This window comes from Lycium barbarum, chromosome 8, assembly GCF_019175385.1.
Source record: "Lycium barbarum isolate Lr01 chromosome 8, ASM1917538v2, whole genome shotgun sequence".
In the NCBI taxonomy this organism is placed as follows: Eukaryota; Viridiplantae; Streptophyta; class Magnoliopsida; order Solanales; family Solanaceae; genus Lycium; species Lycium barbarum.
Window position 1 is genome coordinate 99,611,516 of NC_083344.1, and position 20,355 is coordinate 99,631,870.

Below are 20,355 nucleotides of genomic sequence, written 5' to 3' on the forward strand. Positions count from 1 at the left end.
ACACACCCCTCAGAGATCATGACTTCTATTGAGGAGGATCTGTCTGAGGGCTCATATGAGACACCTACTCGAGCAGCTTCGGTTACAACCTCACCACAGATCTTAGTTTCGCATTCAGGGCCTGTTAAGCAGGATGTGAGGGGAGCAGTGCAAAGGTTGACACATCCAGTTTCCCCTCAGGTTCAGCATTATGTTAGGGCTGCTACGGACATTAGCGTTACAGAGGTACCAGATAGTCCTTAGTCTTGGGATCCTGTTAATCAGGGATCGCCAACGTATGTTATGAGATATGCACAAGCGGACGAGAATAGTCAGGTCGAGAGAAAAAGAGTAGTTGATGAATATAAGAGGGTTCCGCTTCGAAGTATATCTGATCGGAGCTCTCATCATGTATAAGGCCGAGGCAAGTTGTTTACAGGTATACTATATTCTCCCCCTTTAGAAATTGCTTGCACTATATGTATTTATTTTGGGACCTAGAACGCTGTTTATTACTTGTCAGATGAAAAAGATGAAAGTTTGAGGATGAATGGGGGATCAAAGCAGAAATGACGGAACCGCGACGCCGAATAAGATACGGGGTTTCACTAACAAGGGCAATATAATGTACGGTTTTCCCCTCCCTTTTAGTGACATTGGACTAAGGGACCCCAAACTTACCTTATGTCGAGTACCCAATCGAAAGGAAGTCAGAAGTAGGGCTTAGTTACTTTTGGTAGGATACATGGTACAAATATGTAAGTAAGAGCTCATCGAAGTGGGTGATGTTGATGAAAGGATAGCATAATATTCGAAGTGCGTATTGGAAATTATGATTGATTAAATGCAAGTCAAGTGTAGAGTTAGGACACCATTAGAAAGTAAGGATGAACATAAATAAGAAGAATTAGTAATGCTAAGAATATTTCGGGCAAGTTTCAAGAATGATAATGAGATAAAGTGCTAACAGATATATTGGATTGCAATCAAGTCGAATTAGTATAAAGGACCAAGGGAACCTGGAGAAAAGAAGAGTTGAGGTGCGATAATGACGAAGAATCGTAGATAGAAATGAGTTAGTTTGACAAGTAGACCATGCAAGCATAGGAGTCCTGTCTACATTACCGGGGATAATTATGTAAGCTGAATTTGGTTGAGAACGAGTTGCACGATAGATAGAGAAGTGAGCCGTTAAATGTGATAAGCGCCGCGAGGGAATGATCGTCTTCGGAAGAAGGGAAAAGGATGCTAGTGCGAGGAAGTAAGTTGAGTCAGAGCTAACATCGAAATATTGATTAACGGGATTCATCATGATTAGACGACAACTTAAGGATAAAAAGACAAACGATTAGATATGGGGAAGGATTGTGATAAGCGACGAAAGGAAAGTCCTTGTAAATCAATCGTGATGGACAATATTATGAGCTTGCATCATGCTACAAAATGATATTATGTATGGCTAAATGAAGCATATATGCACGTTTAGGTCTCGCTAATCTCCTGAGGGATGTCGGAGCCGCCTTAGTTATGAAATACGTACCCTAATGAGTAATTGGCTCTCCTGGAAGAGAGGGATTGGAGGTAACACAACAGCTCGAGAAAAGCAAGAAAGGGGGCTAAAAGGCGGTGGTGTTTTGTATCTTACAAGAGAGGAGAATGAGTAATGTATGTCTTGCGAACCAGATTTCACTTCGATAGACCACAAGGAAGTTAGGACAATGCGAAAAAGATCAGGAAACCATAAAGCGGAGAAGAAGAGGAGGCGTAGATGCAGACAAAAATGGAAGAGGAACAAGAGTTGGGAATTTGTGTACTCGAGGGGCTAAGGCCATAAAGGTAAGAATAGTTTAGCACTAATAAGCAAAGTAAAGGAACCCCAAAGTCGGTAGTAGACTAAGAAAGATGTAGCTATGAACGGGGAGTTGTGCACGTGCTGAAGGAAGGTAAAAGACATCATAAGTGGAGATGAGAGTCGGAACAAGTCAGGGCATTATATAGTCTTAAATAAGGGGAAGCAGGCAGGCCCAAATCGCTGAGGCAAGGTGCGTACCAGATCTAGAAGACATTGTAATGGTAATTGATACTTGTAGTTCAGTGTCAAACAAGAGATATCACCCAGATGATGCATAAAGGGTGGAAACACAAAATGAGTGTAGCGGTTCTATTTTTTCCTATTCGTATTTGCACTTGCATCATTTAAAAAGAAAAGTGTCCCGGGGAAGTACGGTTGTCAATCGTACCGGGAAAAAGGAAAAAATATACTTCTACGTGGATGGTACTCTAAAGTGGACTTTATTTTAGAGTTGTCACCTAATTTTTAGGAAATTAGGAAAACTAGTTGAAAAGGGTTCATTCAAAACGATTAAATTTTAAAAGAATCCTAATCTAACCAAAGTATGGGTAAGGGTTCTGGTGATCCCCCGAAGAAGGTGTTAGGCACCCCGGTATTAAGGAGCCATAAAATACGGTTGACCTCCCGGTTCTAATAGTATGCCTTTGTAGATATGAAATGTTTATAGTGAAAAATTGTTTCGGCTTATATTTCCACAACTAAGAATTTAGTCATTCATGCGAGATATATCACATTTCAAGAAATGAAAGTGGTAAAATTTTGCCCAAAATTGGGCGTTTGGGTGTCGGACTAAAACACTTAGGCTAATACTTGAAGACTCTTAACCTAAGTAGGACTCTACGTAAGTGCACCTAAAATATTTTTTAAAATATAGAAAATAATTTTTTTAGGAAAATAGTTTTAGGCATACTATTATAGCCCGTATATTAATCGTATTCTACATATATAGTCCATTTTATTCTATTTTTTGTCAAGTTTTCTTTTTGTTATTTTATTATTATTATTATTATTATTATTATTATTATTATTATTATTATTATTATTATTTTAGTCTAAGTCTAAATAGTCACGATTAGTCCCACAAGTTCTGAATATTAGTCTGAATCAGCCCATATGTCATAAGTCCACAGGTTTCATAAATGTTCAAATCAGTTCGTAATTTCATAAAAATCAGCAGTTTTAGTCCTTCTGTCCAAATCAACCTCAAGTTTGCTTTTAATGTCTCAAAATTAGTCTTGATTTTTGTAGAAAATTCATTTTTGGCGACTTTAAAATGCGTGATAATCTTATAAGGGCTCCAATTGATATAATAATTGCGCAAATAATAATTTAAAGTACATAATTAAAGGAGATAGAGAGTTTGGGCCGACCAAGCCCAAAAGGAAAGTATTTATGCAATCGGGTTCGCCTTAAATCCAGCGTATGCTCCATTTTGCTCCAAGAGAAAGGTTGACTCGATCTAGATACGTTAGTGGGCCCCGTTAGGGCCCACCAACGGATTTGGGTGGACAAGGATACAAACGGGTATACATGACATTAGTATACATTCACAAATTAAACTAAGTACAAAAAATAAAGAGGTATAATAACTATTACAATGAAAAAAAAAAAGAATTACAACTCTGTTGGGCCAGGCCCGCACGTAATAGCTAGCAACATCAAGTAGTGAGGTGGCCTAAATATTAGAAATGTGAGATAGGCCCCAAAACAATTAGTGATAATAAGCTAAGTACAAAATGTGAGTGACAAGCCCAAAGATTATTCTTTTTCTCAAATTTTCTAAGGGTCAAAATGCGGTATGCATGATATACTACTAGGGCTCGTTTGGTATGATGGATAAGCAAAATTAGTCTTGGGATAAAAATTTAGTGCCGCCTTATCCCATGTTTGGTTGGAATAAAAACTCGGGATAACTAATCCCGGGATTAGTTATCCCGGGATTATGGTGTTTTTTTATCCCACATTGAGGATGGAATAATAATCCCGGGATAACTTGTTTTCTAACCAAACGAGCCCTTAGTATACTACTCAATTTCTTCTCAAATTTTTTAACTGTCAAAGCTGTGGTATACATGATATATCGCTGGTATACTTTCTAAGATGAAGAGCAAAACCCTTTGCAGGGCATACCCTCCGTATACACTTGCTATATACTATATACTCATTTGACATTAGCTCTAAAACACCACACACAAATCACATAAAAGCTTCAAGTTTTCCCCCAAAAATCCCTACCATCTCAAAGTTAATTATTCAACTGCCAATTAAGGCTAAACAAGCAACCAAAAGTTCTATAATATGCAATTTCAAAACCAATTATCAATATACTTAAAAAAGGAATGCCACAGGAAGACTCGACTAATGCAAGAGGATGAAAATCAAGTAGTTTTTAAACAAGGCCAGCCATGTCAAGTGTTACAACTTTTGAAAACAGCCATAGTATAACCAAGAGGGGCGTAGCACACTTTTTAGGTAATAAAGCAAGTAATATTAACAGTGGAGGGGGTAGGGAAGCAAATCAACACAAGATTAAGAAATGGGAAAGAAAGAAGGGGAAAGAAACAAAGTAAAGGTCGTGATCATCATACTTAGAGTCCTAGTTCGTAAATTTTTTTAGGGGCAATCATCAATTAAGAAGGGAAAGAGTGTTGAACTACCCAATCAAGAGCTCATTTTGGGTTAACAGGAAGCTAAACAAATGCTAGAAACTATTTTCTGAACCTACTTACCACTGATCAAAGGGTCACAAAAGCAGGTTTTAAGATTCAAAGTCATCTTGTGTCAATTTTAACTTAAAACAATCTAAGTAATAAGTAGATTTAGGGCATAGGTTTACAAATGATTCCCAAGTTCCTAAATCCTAGTTTAGATTCAATCACAAGTCATAAAGGGTCTCAGCTAAATACAAAGATTATCCCATATAGGCAGTCTCATAGAAAGCATTGTCAGGGCTTCAAAATGACAGTTTGTACTCAGTTTTATTCTCAGAGTTTAAGCACATAAGTTTCAACAAATGTAAGGTTAAACAGAGAATGCATTGGATAATCAACAAGTCCACAAAAAGATGAAGGGAACATGAAGCTACCCTGGGTGCAAACATGACTCAAATGCGGTCAATTAAGTCACAAATGACAGAAGACTCATATAAGAATAGTTACAGATCCATGGAAGTCCAAATCATAACTAGAAGAGGCTGATACCACTTATCCTAGGTCAAACAAGGGAGTGTCAAGCATATTTTATCTCAAGCAAGCAAGCAAGAGTAGGAATCACATATAGGAGATCCTTAGAAATTCCCAAACAAACTACAAGATGGGCACAAGCATGCAAGTGTTGTATCTGCTTCCTTAAAGGCCACTTAGCTTCAATTTTTACATTATACTAAATTCATTTAAGATCCAACTTTCACATTATAGCCTCAGGCAGGAAGATTTAATCAAAAGTTCAGTTTTAAAACTAGGAAGTAGGTCAAAATGACTGATAAAATGTAAGTTCTGTAAGTACAACATATCTTCAGGTTCTAAATCCTACAAGTTTAATTCCAAAACCAACCTAAGATGGCTTAACAGTTAATCAGTTTGAACACGACACGAGGAAAGGTCAAAACATTCTTTTAGTTACAAATTGGTTCTCCATAATGCACAGACAATCTAAATGAAAATGTAGAGTGTAAATGCAGGTCACAACAATTGAGAATTCAAGCAGGGAAAGGCTCAGTATCTAGTCTGAAGGCTATAATCAAGGAAACAAGCTATATAATACCTAATCCTAAGTAGAATGACAATATATCAAAGCACATATATGGTTTAGACAATGGGTAGGGAACAAAACATGCAAGTTTTAAGACTAATCTACCAGAGAAGGAAGGAATGAAAGACATGAATTATCATTATGCTTAGTTTTAGAATTTCAGGCCATTTTTTGGCAACTTAAGAGTTCACATGGAATCATTTTCACCCTTTCAACTGCTTACGTGGTTCAAACATGACAAATACATATAAGCGAGGCAGAATAGTTACTAAAACACGCAAAAATCATTTTTTTTTATGGTCTTAACAACCATTTAGTTTCAAAATAGGTGATTCAAGGGGGGTTTAGAAACCATTTATTATAGATTTTGAAAGAAAAATAATTCCAAAAGAGTGAAAACAAGTTCCAGTACATATGACACAAAGCAAATAGAGATTTAAGTGTCTTCAAGTTCAAATATAAAAAAAAATAAAAGAATAAGCATCATATTCTATGGTTTCAAAGTCATTTTTTAAACCTAAGTAATCCTAGAGGGTCATTCAAGATTTTAATAAGGCAGATCCAAGATAGAACCTTAGAGATGTACACAAACAAGTCACTTTTAAAAGGAAATAAAGCCTTAAGTTTATTTTAAGGCCAGTTTCTATTTAAAGATCACTTAACCATTTTTAGAGTCATTTCAAGACATCATTTAGACTAGGTTTCAACTGTTAACAATGATCCAGTCAAATAGTCCATAACTTATTCAAAACCATTTAACAAACTAAAAATGAACTAAAGCAGTCAAAATGGGACTAAAAATACTCAAAACCCCTTAGATCCATAACCAAACAGCCCCAAAGTAGGGGGATAACACCCCATCATCTTAACATTAACCAATGAATCAGTAAACAAGAACCAAAACTAACAACTACTTCATTTTAACCTTGTTTAACCTTAGCACCTAATAACTAATACTTAAAAGTTCTTCAAACCTCATCATAGTAGTATTGTAATACATCAGCCTTAATGGAGCAGTAACTAAGCAGCCTTTAAGCAAACATGGACAACATTAAAACTTACAAATAAGCTAGATACTATGAAACAACAACTAAACAACTTTTATACTAGCATAAACAACATTAATACATGTAGACAAACTATATTCTATAAGAACAGTAACTTAAAACCATCTTTAAACAAATATCATTAAGTTAATGCATAAATTAAGCTAGAAATAGGAATGAAATGAACTGAAATAGGGTATTACCTTTTTGTAGGGCAACCCAAAGATCAAATAAGAGGGGTTGGATCAACACTTCAACACCAACACTTAATCCTTGAAAGAAATACCCTTTGTTTTTGCTTTTTTTTTTCTTTTTTTTTTGTAAATATATTGTAGTATATATATATGGATAATATATGTATAGTATATCTTGTGATGATTTCAGTAGTATATAGTAGTATATATAGTATTTTTGGTATCTAAAGATAGGATTAGGAATTCAGAACCCTTTTTAATTCCTTTCAAATTTTTAGATAAAAGCCTCCTCTAAATGTCTCCAAACCCTTCTATTTATAGCACAAGATGGGAGTGAGGACCAAAAATGGAAGGTTCTAGGCTTCTTCCCTTACCCGAATTCCCCCCAATTTCAAGACCTTATCCTAAAACCAATTCAAATTCAGTAGAAAACAAAACGAATTTCCAACAATTTTGTACTAATTCATACATACTATATCCAATCAGAAATCAACATTAAATCACATAATACAACAAACTGTACCCTAAAATCTAAATAAAAATCTAATAAATTAGCCAAATAATAGAATAGTACACTTAGTCATCAAATAAAACAAATGTAACGTATTTTAACGGTAAAATCGTACCCAAGCAGGTATAAATCACCAAAACATAGTACTCGAATTTTGAGTGGGACTTATAGGAAATTACCCTAGGTCCTTCACCTTTTGTATGCAGTGCACAAGTTGGCTAAATTCTCAAGGCCTCGCCCATGGCTACTACGCACGTGAAAGAACCCGAGCAACATCCTAAGACAAATTTGAGTTCCTAAATGAAATTTACGCGAAATTAACCTGAGAATCGCGAGGAACTCAGGATCGGGAACAAAACCCCCAACAATCCGGCATAAAACAGCCGTGAATTGGTCGTGAAATTGATCGCCATAGGTAACCCTAGAGAAATCGCACAAACACATGAAGAAGATGAAAGAAATGGGTCGGGTGCAGAAAATGAAAGAGTGGGGGTGGAATGTTTATTTTAATAAACTTCAAAATAAACATTCCACCCCTTTAGTTTTTATATAAATCCCCCCCCCCCCCCCCCTAATTTTTCAAAAGGTTTAACTTAATCCCCCCCCCCCCCCCCCCCCAATTTAAATCAAATAAAGAGTAAGTATTATAAATACACATATATCTAAATAAAATAGTTATTTAGGATAATTAAAGTTTAAAACTCGTAAATTTAAAATTTTAGCTTTTAAAAAAGCCTAATATTGATATAGTTTCGAAGAATATTTAAAAAATGAAAAATGCGGTCAAAATGAGCCATAGTTCATACGTCGTCTTAATCAACAAGTTTTTCGAGTTAGACGGACCAAGATACGTATTTTCTTTTTGAAGTATATTTATGAAAGTAAATAATTCATAATTTTCTTGGGATTGTCAAATTTTATAGAACAATAGTTAAATGTCAATTTTTACAATTTTCCCGGGATTTTTGAAATTTTAATTTTTTGAGGGTGCATCCTTGCTCCATCTTTGACTCGGGAATTTTGAAAATTAAAATAAGTGTCTTATAAGGTGAAAATTAGGTGTCAACAATAAGAATGTACAGTGAAGGAGATGTTGTCCCTTATTCAGTAAGGCGAAATAAAGTTTTGAGGTTAGTGCAACACAACAAAGGGATGCGGTGATAGGAAACCATAGGTCCATACTCGAAGGGACAAACACTAAAGAGGTTTATAAAGGAAAAACATGTGAAGAAAACCTATAAGAAAGAGACGTCCTATAAGATCCTAAGTCAATGACAGTATATTGCGACCAGGAACCTAGATGCAGACCAAAGGATGAGAAGATAAAGTAATACTGAGGGGCAAGGAGAAGCAGCTACAAAAAGTAGTACACAACTCAATTGCCTTTAAGGCTCATGCCATGTTCGTAGCATTGGTGTCCAGGGAAGCTTCTCAACTGATAACCAAGTAGAGGTATTAGCCACTAACATCATGCTTCGACCCTGATTCCTATGAGCAATATTTTCTTTTCCATAACACCAAGAATAGAATGAGAAGAAAAAGGAAATTTCTGAGAACGCAATACTGACAGAGCCTGGTAGGAACAACTAACTATGATTAAAGACAAGCCAATGGCGAAAGATAAGAATGACATTTGGAGTATGAGGGTCCAAAGGTCCGTCTTTGCTAGTCCGGGGAAGTGGAACAATAGCCAATGTATAGACGAAAGCGTGTTGAGCAATTAAGGGCTAAACCACGAGGATAAGGCAAATAACCACGAATACAGGAACTGATGTCTACGGATAGCCAATACATAACCGGTTGTACGCATGTATTGTTGAATTATATTATGACACATTAGTTTCTATTATTAATGATATTTCCCCCCAGTACACCCCTCTTACATTCGAGGAGGAATGTCCTTAAGGGGGGAGGAATATTATACCTTGCACTAGATATTACATTTCGCACCATTCGCGCGATTAGTACGTTTCAAGCCAGTTGGAGTAAGTTTGACGAAAAGATCTTCCGTTGAGGATTATAAGTAAAGTTGATCCAGGAGCAATTGAACACAACTCAAAGTCGTCAGAAATCCTATTTAGACATACGACGGCGAGACCTAGAATTTCAATTTGGTGACAGGATATTCTTGAAAATATCGTCTATGAAGGGTGATATGAGATTTGGTAAGAAGAAAAAAAAAATCAGTCTGAGATTTATTGGCCCTTATAAGATCCTCGAAAAGTCGGTCAAGTAGCGTACGAACTGGGACTTCCGTCAGAATTAAAAGCAGTTCATCCCATCTTTCATGTGTCTATGTTAAGGAAATGCATTGGGGATCCTCCAAGGATTGTACCGTTAAAAGATATGCAAGTCACAGATGGCGTAACTCACGAAGAAAAGCCAATTCCCATCCTTGACAGGCAAGTCCACAGACTTAGAACTAAAGATGTGGCTTCCATAAAGGTGTTGTGGAAAAGCAAGGACAGGGAAGAGATGACATGGGAAGCCACAGAGGAAATGAAGTCTAAATACCCTCACTTGTTCCCTGTTAAAGGTATCTATTTTCCGAACGTCCCTTAAATTCTTCCTCAATAAAGTCAACTTAAACATGTATACCAAGACCAAACGTAACTCTTATTCTATTAATGAGTCATCGATATGATTAGATGTGAGTTGTATATTTCTTCCTCAAGGTAAGACGTGGAAAGGATACGTATGTGTTTAAATATGATCCTTGAGTGTAAATATGCCAATGATTTACGAGCAGAAGATATGAAATAAGAATTACGAAAACAGAAAGAGTATCAGTTATAAGGATGATGATGCCTAAAGTGTAAAAAGGATATGATACGGAACGCAAGATTTCGCCAAGGATAGTTATTGTTTGAATGGTTCAAAAGGGATATGATTAGTCAGGAAAGGTAAAAGAGCGATATATGTCGCTCAATGAGCTAGATATTGACAAGGGCCTCCTTATTGTATAGAGTATATTGGCAAGGGTGTTATACATAGTTATGAGATTCATATATCCGCATTTGTTATCACTCCCAGAAGAGGTTCAGACTAAGACATCATAGCCCTCAAGTATGTATATGTTGTTAATTACTGTCATTGGTCGTGTGGGGCCATTGTTGTTTCTGATTGTTGTATTCCTATGTGGCATTGTGTTGTCGGTTTGTTATGTGACAGGTTGGTAGTATTACCATTACAGAGGAAGTTCTGCCAAAATTTCCATAAGATCTCTAAGAGTTTAACATTCGAGGATGAATAATTTTAAGAGGGGAAAATGTTACACCTCGAAAAATTTTCGCGTCGTTTGCGTCATAAGTAAAGTAACATAAGACGGGGAGGTCATGGAACTCTTATAAGGTTAAGTAATACTTTTAACACGTGCCAAGCAAGTGTCTAAAGGTTCTGGGATCAAGCGAATCGAAGAAATTAAGTTTGTCGAAATTTTGGAAAAACTTGATAGAATTTTGGACATGAAATTTTGGTTCAACTTGAAAGGGATATATGTCCTAGAATATAAGGAGTTATGGAATACATAACCTATGTAAATTGAAGTTCAGAGAGTCTTGTTTCTAATGTAACTGACAGATTGCAAATCCGAGGGTCCCGAACCAAAATGGCTCCCAAAAAAACATTTTGAACCAAAATGCCCCAACAAAAAAAAAAAGTTACTGAAGTACCTATAGCGCAGTATTTTACTGTGCTATAGTACAAACGGAGACGGCCCCGTTAAGTCCTATAACGCAGTAAAATACTGCGCTATACAGAATACGCATCAACGTATAACGCATGATTTTACTGCGTTATAGGACACCACATAACCACAAATTCCCCTTTCCATTCTTCCCTTATTACGTAATAAAAACTTTTTTACGTAGTTTAGCCGTATATTAATCATGCTTTAAGACTCCGAAACTTCAATATTTTATATAGAACTCTAGTTATATTTGTACAATTAATAAAATAGACTCAACACATCAAGAATACGTGATACTTTGAATTGTCGTTTTAATAGTTGAAAAGTGCTCGAAGTCCTTTTTTGTTTGAAGACTTGTAGTCATTAGCTTTAGGGTTTCGTCTTATTTTTAAATTAATGCTTAACTTTATTTCGAATGTGTCACATTTTTTTTTATTATCAATAATAAAGACTAATGATAATATTTATAAATATGCAAAAAATGTATAATATTTACGATAAATTGTACAACACTAATGTATATACACTATCGAGGATGGGTCCCACATGTAGTATGGCGGAGACTATCCCTAGGCCTAAGGCTCATACCATCCCCACCGCCCTCGCCATCGTCTCCGTCGCCCTTTTTCCTGTTAATAACCGGGCGCTCCAAGTCATGATCATCTCCTCTTCCCCTAGCCCTTGCGCCCTTAACTAGAACGTGCTTCTTCTTGGGATCTTGTCCCGCTGGCACGCTCAGAACCTCAGGCTGTGCTGGGTCTGGAAACTGGACCTCTTCCTCATCGGGAGTCGCCACCGCAGGCGCCGAAGGATGAACCTCAAAAATATATAAATATTAGTATCATTTCTTATTTATGTTGAATACATTACCGTTATTTATTTAATCAAACCTGTGTGTCAACGGGCGCTTGAGAAGGCTCCTGAGATGGGTGTGTAGCCTCCTGAGATGGGTGTGATGGTGAATATGAGGTAGTCTCCTGGACGAGATGTTGTTCGAAGTCCAAGTTAAGGTTATAAAAATTAAATAAACATTTACCTTATATTGAATAAAATTAGTTTAAGTAAAAAACTTACATGCGCCTCGGTAGTCTCATGAGAAGACACCTCTGCCTCGGCAGGCTGATGAGAATGCTCCGGAATGGGCAGCTCCTGTGGACTCACTGGCGCCGAATCCTAAAATATGAAAAAAATGAAATAATAAGTATTTTAAATGATCAAATGTGTATATTAAATATTGACCTTATATTGAATAAAATAAATTTTAATAAAAAGCTTACCTGTGGCTCGGTAGTCATATGGGAAAACACTGCTGGCTCGGCAGACCCATGAGAAAATGCCTGAGTGGGTGGCTCTGATGGACCCGCTGGCGCCGAATCCTAAAATATGAAAAAAATGAAATAATAAGTACTTTAAATGATCAAATATGTATATTAAATATTGACCTTATATTGAATAAAATTAGTTTTAAGTAAAAAACTTACATGTGCCTCGGTAGTCTCATGAGAAGACACCTCTGCCTTGGCAGGCTGAGTGGGTGGCTCTGATGGACCCGCTGGCGCCGAATCCTAAAATATAAAATATTACTAAATAATGAATAACATATATATATATATATATAAAATAAATAATTTAAATGAACAAATATGTATTTTAAATACTAACCGGGATCAAAAACTCATCAAAGTCAAGAATCCGGGCTCCCTCTGAATTCCTCACAGGCCGCTCATCGGCTAATGAAGCGCGTAACGCCGCCCAATCAACATTATCACTCTCCTCTATGTATGCATTATGGCTCGGCTGTGATGAAGACCCGGGTATCTCAGCAAGTAAGAGCGCCGGCGTAAACGTAGGTGAGTCTCCAGGTGAGCTGCCACCGGCCTGGAAGGGCTGCGGATGGACTAGACCGTGAACGCCCTCTGGAATGGGATCGGCCTCATCCGCCTTATCTACCAGTCCTCCACCACCAGGTCCTCCGGCAGCAGCGCCGCGTCCTATACGCGCACGGCGTCCTCCGGCAGCACGGCGTCCTCTGCCAGCACGGCCTCCGCCTCTGGGAGCCCCCGGTGCTGCCTGATACTCAGCCTCCGGAACAGGCTCCGCCATGCGCCTAATCTCGCCTGCCTGGCGGATACCATCCTCGGAAATCCTAACCATCTCCGCGGCAAGCCCCGCAAGCCCAGGGTAAGGCATATGCTCTAACCCCAAGATGCGTAAACGCTGTACGGCCACCAGCTGCATTTGTGTTTAACAGAAATAAAAAAAGTTTATTTTTAAAACGTAACAATTAATGAAATTAGATAAATCTAAATACGATAAACTCACCAATGCCTCGTACTGCCCCGCGAGTGCTGAATATCCTACATCCCTAGGGGGACGCAAAGCTGGGTTGCCGATCAATCGGCGTGTGATCTGATGGTACCAGCGCATGTAATGCTCAACGGGAGTCAAATGGCCGACCACCGCTAAGGTGCCCAACCTGTTCTCCCAACGGTGGAGCTGGACATCCATGAAAGCCAAAAAATTATCATCAATGGCAGCCCGATTGTCCCGCTGGTAGTGTCGGAGCTCATGACGGACATCAGGGGGTATACTCTGTGTATGCCCAAACTGTCGTAAGACACGCTCGGGCATGTGATCTTCTACGATGTCCAGGTGTATCAATGGACATCGCGACCTCCAAACCCCCTGACCTGCCCTACAGAAGGGGGGCAAACCAGCTAATAGAGCAGCGTACGACGTCCATATAAATAGCTGCATAACGTATAAATACAAATCAGTGATCACCATGTAGAAAAGACGTTTAATTAAATTATTAATGCAAATTTAAATAGTTTTACCGCATCATCCGTCATGTGATCAAGCTGGTCCCGGAATGGAAGAATGCTGTGGTGCGTATCGACATCCTTGTCAAAACCCGCTGTCCACCTCCTCGCATAAGGCATGTCAATCTCGAGGTGATGTCTAGGTACGGGCTGAAAAGGCAGCATCCTCTCCCACGCCTATAACTGTAAGCGATATTAGAAAATACGATTTTTAGTCGCCCTTCCTTTCAAGAGGTTTGTTGACATTACAGGAACGCAACTTAAATATTACCTGGAGAAGAGCAAAAAATTCACACACATCTCTGACAGCACCAATAGATGCTCGGCACAGGCATCTGTAAAGATACGCCAAAACAACACCGCCCCAGCTGTAGTCTCCCAAGCGGTCCAGATGCTCCAAAAAAACCAAGTAACGTAAACTGACAAAGGCACCCGATGAATTCGGGAACAAGATGCCCCCGAATATAATAAGCAGGTACAAACGGGCATGACGATCAACATCGTCCTGCGGGGTGCCGTCGCCAACCGGATCCAGACCCTCAAAATAAGTGCAGAGTGCACTAAGCTGAACCCGACTCTGTCCGGATATCTGGGCCGCGACATCAGGAACGAAGTGGGTGAGCCTAGTCAACTCTGTCACCCAAGTCCGACCAGGAGGAGGTTCGTACCGAGTGTACAGTGGCTTTCCATCAACCCGCAATCCAAAGAGGACCTCTACATCCTCAAGTGTAATCGTGGCCTCACCAGTGCGAAGATGGAAGGTATATGTCTCTGGCCTCCACCGCTCAACCATGGCCGTGATAAACGCCCAATCATGCTGTACCCGACCAACGGACACACAACGGTAGATGCCGCCCCGAAACAATATCTCCAACACGCGAGGATGTGGGGGGTGCTCGCGTAAAAGAGTCCACGCTCTCTGCAGCCTACGGGGACGGAGCCTAGTAGATATCCCTATACTACCGGCCCATAATAACTCTGACTTATGATTGTCTTGCAAAGACAATACTGATCTATCAGCGGGCCCCGGGTGAACAGCGGGCCCCGGGTGATCATCGGCCCCAGGGGGAACATTCGGATCCATGAAAGAGTCCGGTCTGTACAAACTAAATTAGTCATTATTCTTGAAATGAAAGATAAATTATATTAACTAATCGAAATTTAGCAGTAATATTTGTTTGGAACTATATTTTGAATATGTGATATATTTTTAGTTGACCAAATAGCCAACACAACTACGATAAAATTAAACTAAGAGTTCATATTCGTCGACCACATTTTCCTATAAACTTTATATTTTTTTCGTTAGCTTATGTATTTATGAAAAGAAGAACTTTAACTATTCTTTTTAAGATAATTTTTTTTAATTTAACATATATATTCATGCTTATAAAATTGTATAGATTAACATTTCATAATCGTTTACAACTTGTTTGGATGGTTGTTACCTATTGTATTATATTATGTTGTTAGTATAAATAAAATGTTTGCTTTGATTGCTACTTTAATTTTATTGTTATGTAACGATAATTTTATTAGTATAAAAAATAATTCATTAAAAATTCATAAATAATTAACCAAATTCAACTCATAAACATATAACAAATTAACAATGTTAACAATTCATAAATAATTAATCAAATTAACAACTCATAAACATATAACGAATTAACAATGCATAAACATTTAACAATTAACAATTCATAAACATTTAACAAATAATGAATTTAATCATCATTTATAAAAAATAAAAAAAAAAAAACGGAACAGTGGCCTAAGCCACTGCCCCCAGCCGATCAAACACACACAAAAAAAAAGTTACTGATTTTTTTTTTTTTATTAATGATGATTAAATGTTAAACATGCATGCAATATAATGTATATAACAAAATAATAACAAAAGTTCATAGTAGAAAACTTTAATCGAAGATTTTTTGTCGATATTTTAATCGAGTTGTACGCTGCTTTTTCTCAAAATTCAAACTTAGAATCTTGCTCCTTGACTTGAATATACCGAGAATCTAAACTTTCCGGATGAAATTTACTAGAAAACGACGTTTTTATTTGGTGGGGACCACGGAAATCTGCCCTCCAATGGCGTTTTTGAAAAAACACTGCCACTGGAGGGGGCAGTGGTGGAACCCGATCGGTTATAGTGGAGACTATAACGCATGATTTTACTGCGTTATAGGATCTCCTATAACGCAGTAAAATCATGCGTTATACGTTGATGCGTATTCCGTATAGCGCAGTATTTTACTGCGTTATAGGACTTATCGGGGCCGTCTCCGTTAGTACTATAGCGCAGTAAAATACTGCGCTATAGGTACTTCAGTAACTTTTTTTTTGTTGGGGCATTTTGGTTCAAAATGTTTGTTTTGGAGCTATTTTGGTTCCGGACTCCAAATCCGAGAGGTACAGTGGATGATACAAACTGTACAAAATTATGCGATTCCTCTGTGCAATTCGACGGTTGCAAATCGACGGCCCGTCGAATAACGATGGTACTGTCGATGCTGCAGTCGAATTGAGGCGGTGGAACCGACCTTGGGGGTTATAAAAACTCCACTCCACCCCTTCTCCACCCTTCTACAACCTTCCACCACCCCTGCATATCTATATACTCCCTCCAAGACATTTTACTCACTTGGTTATTAGTCACTCCAAATTTATACGCTAATTAGCTCGGGAAGCTTGTGAAAACATCATAGTATTGTAGTTGTTGTTGGAACGAAACGGGGGAAGGCGGGGTCACGAGTTAGAGGCTAACAAGGACCAATTCAAGCTTGGTAAGGTAAGATCCTTCCTCCATATTGATGAAATTGAGTTGATTAGAGTTGTAATTGTGAGTTTGACACGTATTAAGTTGGATTGAACTAAGGACGGGATAAAATTTTATTGGATGTTGTTGATTAAGTGATATTAATGTTGAATTGAATGATATGCTATGGATGTTGATTAGGATGTTGTTGTAACCTTGGAAACGTAGTAGAAACAGAGAAAATGCTGCCCAAATTTCCACAACCTAAACCACCCTTCGATATGCAACTCATATACGTTGATATACAAAACATGATAGGTTATAATTAAGGACATATCTTTCAAGATAGGCTTGAGGAAGGAGCGAGCATCTGAATAAGGATTCGTTCAAGGTGACGACTCGACAAGTTAGGCATGTAAGGTGTTTGTTTCCCTCTTTCTTTGACACGAATCCAACTAGAACATGAATACGAGCGTTCCATAATAATTTACTCCATTCCTATGCGTTGTACTTCAAATTTTAGCCTCAATTATCTGATTGATTCTTGAAATATTATCATGTTTATCATCATTAAACTATTTCTTTGAGTTCGATACGAATTTCATAATTCTTTCAGATGTCACCGACCTTACGTCACTCCGAAAGGCCCTATGTTAGTTCATTGGCTCCTCATGCATATATATATTTATGTATTGCACTATTTTACTACACCGCGCCGCACTATAGTCGGTCGGGAAGGTACGTAGATGTGCACACCACTGCAGTGGACATGTTGTGATGACACCCCGGACGCGAGATGATGATGATATGATGACGACACGATGATGATACTACTATATGTATATACTTGCATATGATTTTTAAACTCATGCATTGCATATTGCACGTCCTCAGATGGCTCAGGTTACTTTTATCCTTCTATATTTATGTCTTACTTATGATGTTGTTTCCTGCCTTACATACTCAGTACTTTTATCCGTACTCACGTCCCATTGTATTGGGCCTTTTCTGCGTGCAGGTGGCTTTCTATACCACAGTCAGCTCACCTTTCAAGTCAGGATAGTTGAATTGAGATTATGTTAGTATACGCCAGGTGGTACTCTGGTAATAGGGCCTGGTGCCTGTCATGCCCTCTGGCGTATACTCTGGTAATAGGGCCTGGTGCCTGTCATGCCCCTCGTCGCGGTGTGACAATTTGCGTATGCGATCTAGGATAAATTGGTTAAGTGACAAACACAAATTTTTTCCACATTTCTGCTATTAATAGGAGGCGTAGGAATAATGTTTCTTTTTTCAAAAATGACAGAGATGAATGGATGACAAATCATTCTGAAATCCTCCATCACACATATGATTATTTCTCTAACACTTTTACAACTAGTCATGTTTCTACTATCCTTAATAATCCTGATTTCGCAAATTGTTCTTTTCACAATTTAGATCTTGCTTGTTTGGATGCTCCCCTCACTGACCAAGAAATGTTTAATGCTATGTTTTCCTTCAAACCTTTTAAGTCACCTGGCCCTGATGGTTTTCACCCTTTCTTCTATCAACAGTATTGGAAAACTGTGGGAAACTCGGTTTCAAAGATTTGTCATAGCATTTTCGAAAATTCTAAAGTTCCCCCTATAATAGATACTACTTACTTCTGTCTTACCCCTAAATTTCAAAATGCTAATCTGCTAAAGAAAACTCGTCCTATTGGCCTTTGTAATATTATTTATAAAATTATTACTAAAATAATTTCCAATCGTATTAAACCTTTTCCATATAAAACTTTTGGTCCTTTCCAAAGTAGTTTTTAAATGGGAGAAGGCCCTCCGATAATGCCATTATTATCCAGGAAGTTATTCAATATCTCAAAAACTCTTATGATTCTAAAGGTAGTTTTGTCCTTAAAATAGATCTTGAAAAGGCTTTTGATAAATTGGAGTGGTCTTTTATTCATCAAATGCTAATTTTTTTAAAATTTCCTCCTAATCTGTCTGCCCTTATTATGAGTTGCATTACCACTAGCACCATCTCCGTCCTTGTTAACTGATTCAGAACTGAGTTTTTTTCTCCTTTTTGAGGAATTCGACAAGGTGACCCTATGTCCCCTTATATTTTTTCCCTTATATTTTTATACTTTGTATGGAGCTTTTCTCCATATATATTACCCAACAAGTTGATTTAGGATTATGGGCGCCAATCAAGATTACCCCCCTCAACCCCTTCTTTATCTCATCTATTTTATGCTTACGAACTTACGCTAATCTCTATTGCGCGGGTCAAGATCCCCTCCAGTACAATTGCCTCCTGTAATGTTCAATTCCATTACTGATTCTTGCCACGTGTCCACCTGAATATTTCAGGGCTGTGATTTACTCCATGGTGTATACAAGTAATTCTTGTATTATATTAAAACAAATTTATTTTATTTAACAAAAGAAAAGCTAAAAGCTAAAGACGCCGGTCATATCACCGGTAATGAAGCCACTGCTTTCCACTTTCTCAGCCACTAACATCGTCACGGAGCTTCCTAAAATGTATTGATATCCCAAATGTCAACTTTAACTGTTGCATCTCCATATGTACATTATGTATATATTTACAAAATCCATATTCCAAAGTCAGTTCAATCTCATATGGGATCAGAAGAAACAAAGTGGGTTTATCCAGAAAATTTCATAGAAGAAAATTTTCGTTCAACTAGTTACGAATCACTGATGTGCAATCTAGGAAAAGAGAGGCATTGGGTTTATAGTATTTCGTATCCGAAAAATGTGAAAATTCAGTGAAATTTTTTTCTCATCTCTTTTGATAATTACAAAGAAAGTGTATGTATAAGGAAGATTTAAGGTTGAAGAAAGGAGAACAACGTGAGCGGAATGAACCTGATTAGCGAAGAAGGTGAAAATGGCTTTTGATCTGTCGTCACTGCCATTTTATTAAATGTGATATTCAAGCATTATTTAGATAATAAGATTATATATATATATATATATATATATATATGAGAGGCAAAAGAATGGTAAACTGACAAGTGTCATCACTAGAAAAATCCAAATTTAACTTCTTTTTCTTAAAAAAAAAAAACGCCTTTTGGTTTAGACTTACCGATGAAAAAAATAGTCCATATTTTTAGGACCAGTTAAAACTCTTTTCCACTTCTAAAACTGCCCACAACCACAACTACATGTACGTAATTGTAGGACTCTTTGCTTTGTTAGTTTCTGCATTTGAATAATATTTAAAATATTTCAAAATTAATTAAGTAGTTGAAACCGTTCTTGGATGAATATCACAAGATTTAATCTATCAAAACCCTATATCCATCGTGCAAGTGATTCCCTGAAGCCCGTTAACCGGTTAACGTCCGATATTTTTGCCTATTGGAGTACTACAAATGTTGAATTCAATTTGGTTAGGAATCAACAAAGTATTTGAAGACCTTTTCAGATGAGGATTTGATACACCTATCTAAGCCCATAAACGAATTTGACATGGTATTTTTTATTTGTTACATGCATACGTTAACAATAGACTATTTATTTTCTTTCTTCTCCAATTTTTGTTCTTTCTCGGAAAAGATATATGTTCTTTACTAGCATTTTTTAAATAAAATTTCCAATTTAACTTGCTTTGATTCATGCTTTTTGAACGGACTAATATAATGCTTAGGAGTATAGTATTGCAGGTAACACAAAAAGATTATTGAAGCCGTAAAAGTTCTGTGATTATGGCTTGACATCATATATATAAGGTGAGTT

At 37.4% G+C, this 20,355-nt stretch overlaps 1 protein-coding gene across 1 annotated transcript; it reads right to left on the reverse strand.

Annotated features, from left to right (window-relative positions):
* Positions 1-8,595: 8,595 nt before the first annotated feature.
* On the reverse strand, positions 8,596-13,570 carry LOC132608006 (uncharacterized). Its single transcript, XM_060322090.1, has 3 exons — positions 13,343-13,570; positions 12,782-13,252; positions 8,596-8,628 (listed from the first exon to the last, which is right to left on the reverse strand). The coding sequence occupies exons 1-3, from the start codon at positions 13,526-13,528 to the stop codon at positions 8,596-8,598; spliced, it is 690 nt and encodes a 229-aa protein (XP_060178073.1). The 5' UTR covers positions 13,529-13,570.
* Positions 13,571-20,355: the final 6,785 nt, after the last annotated feature.

Excerpts from the sequence above, each read along its gene's own strand:
- LOC132608006 (XM_060322090.1), bottom strand. The coding sequence starts at position 13,528 with ATGGATGTCCAGCTCCACCGTTGGGAGAACAGGTTGGGCACCTTAGCG. Across the intron at positions 13,253-13,342 it reads CGGGGCAGTACGAGGCATTG|CTGGTGGCCGTACAGCGTTT; the intron begins GTGAGTTTATCG and ends ACACAAATGCAG. Across the intron at positions 8,629-12,781 it reads ACATAGAGGAGAGTGATAAT|GTTCCTGGTCGCAATATACT; the intron begins GTTGATTGGGCG and ends GTCTGCATCTAG.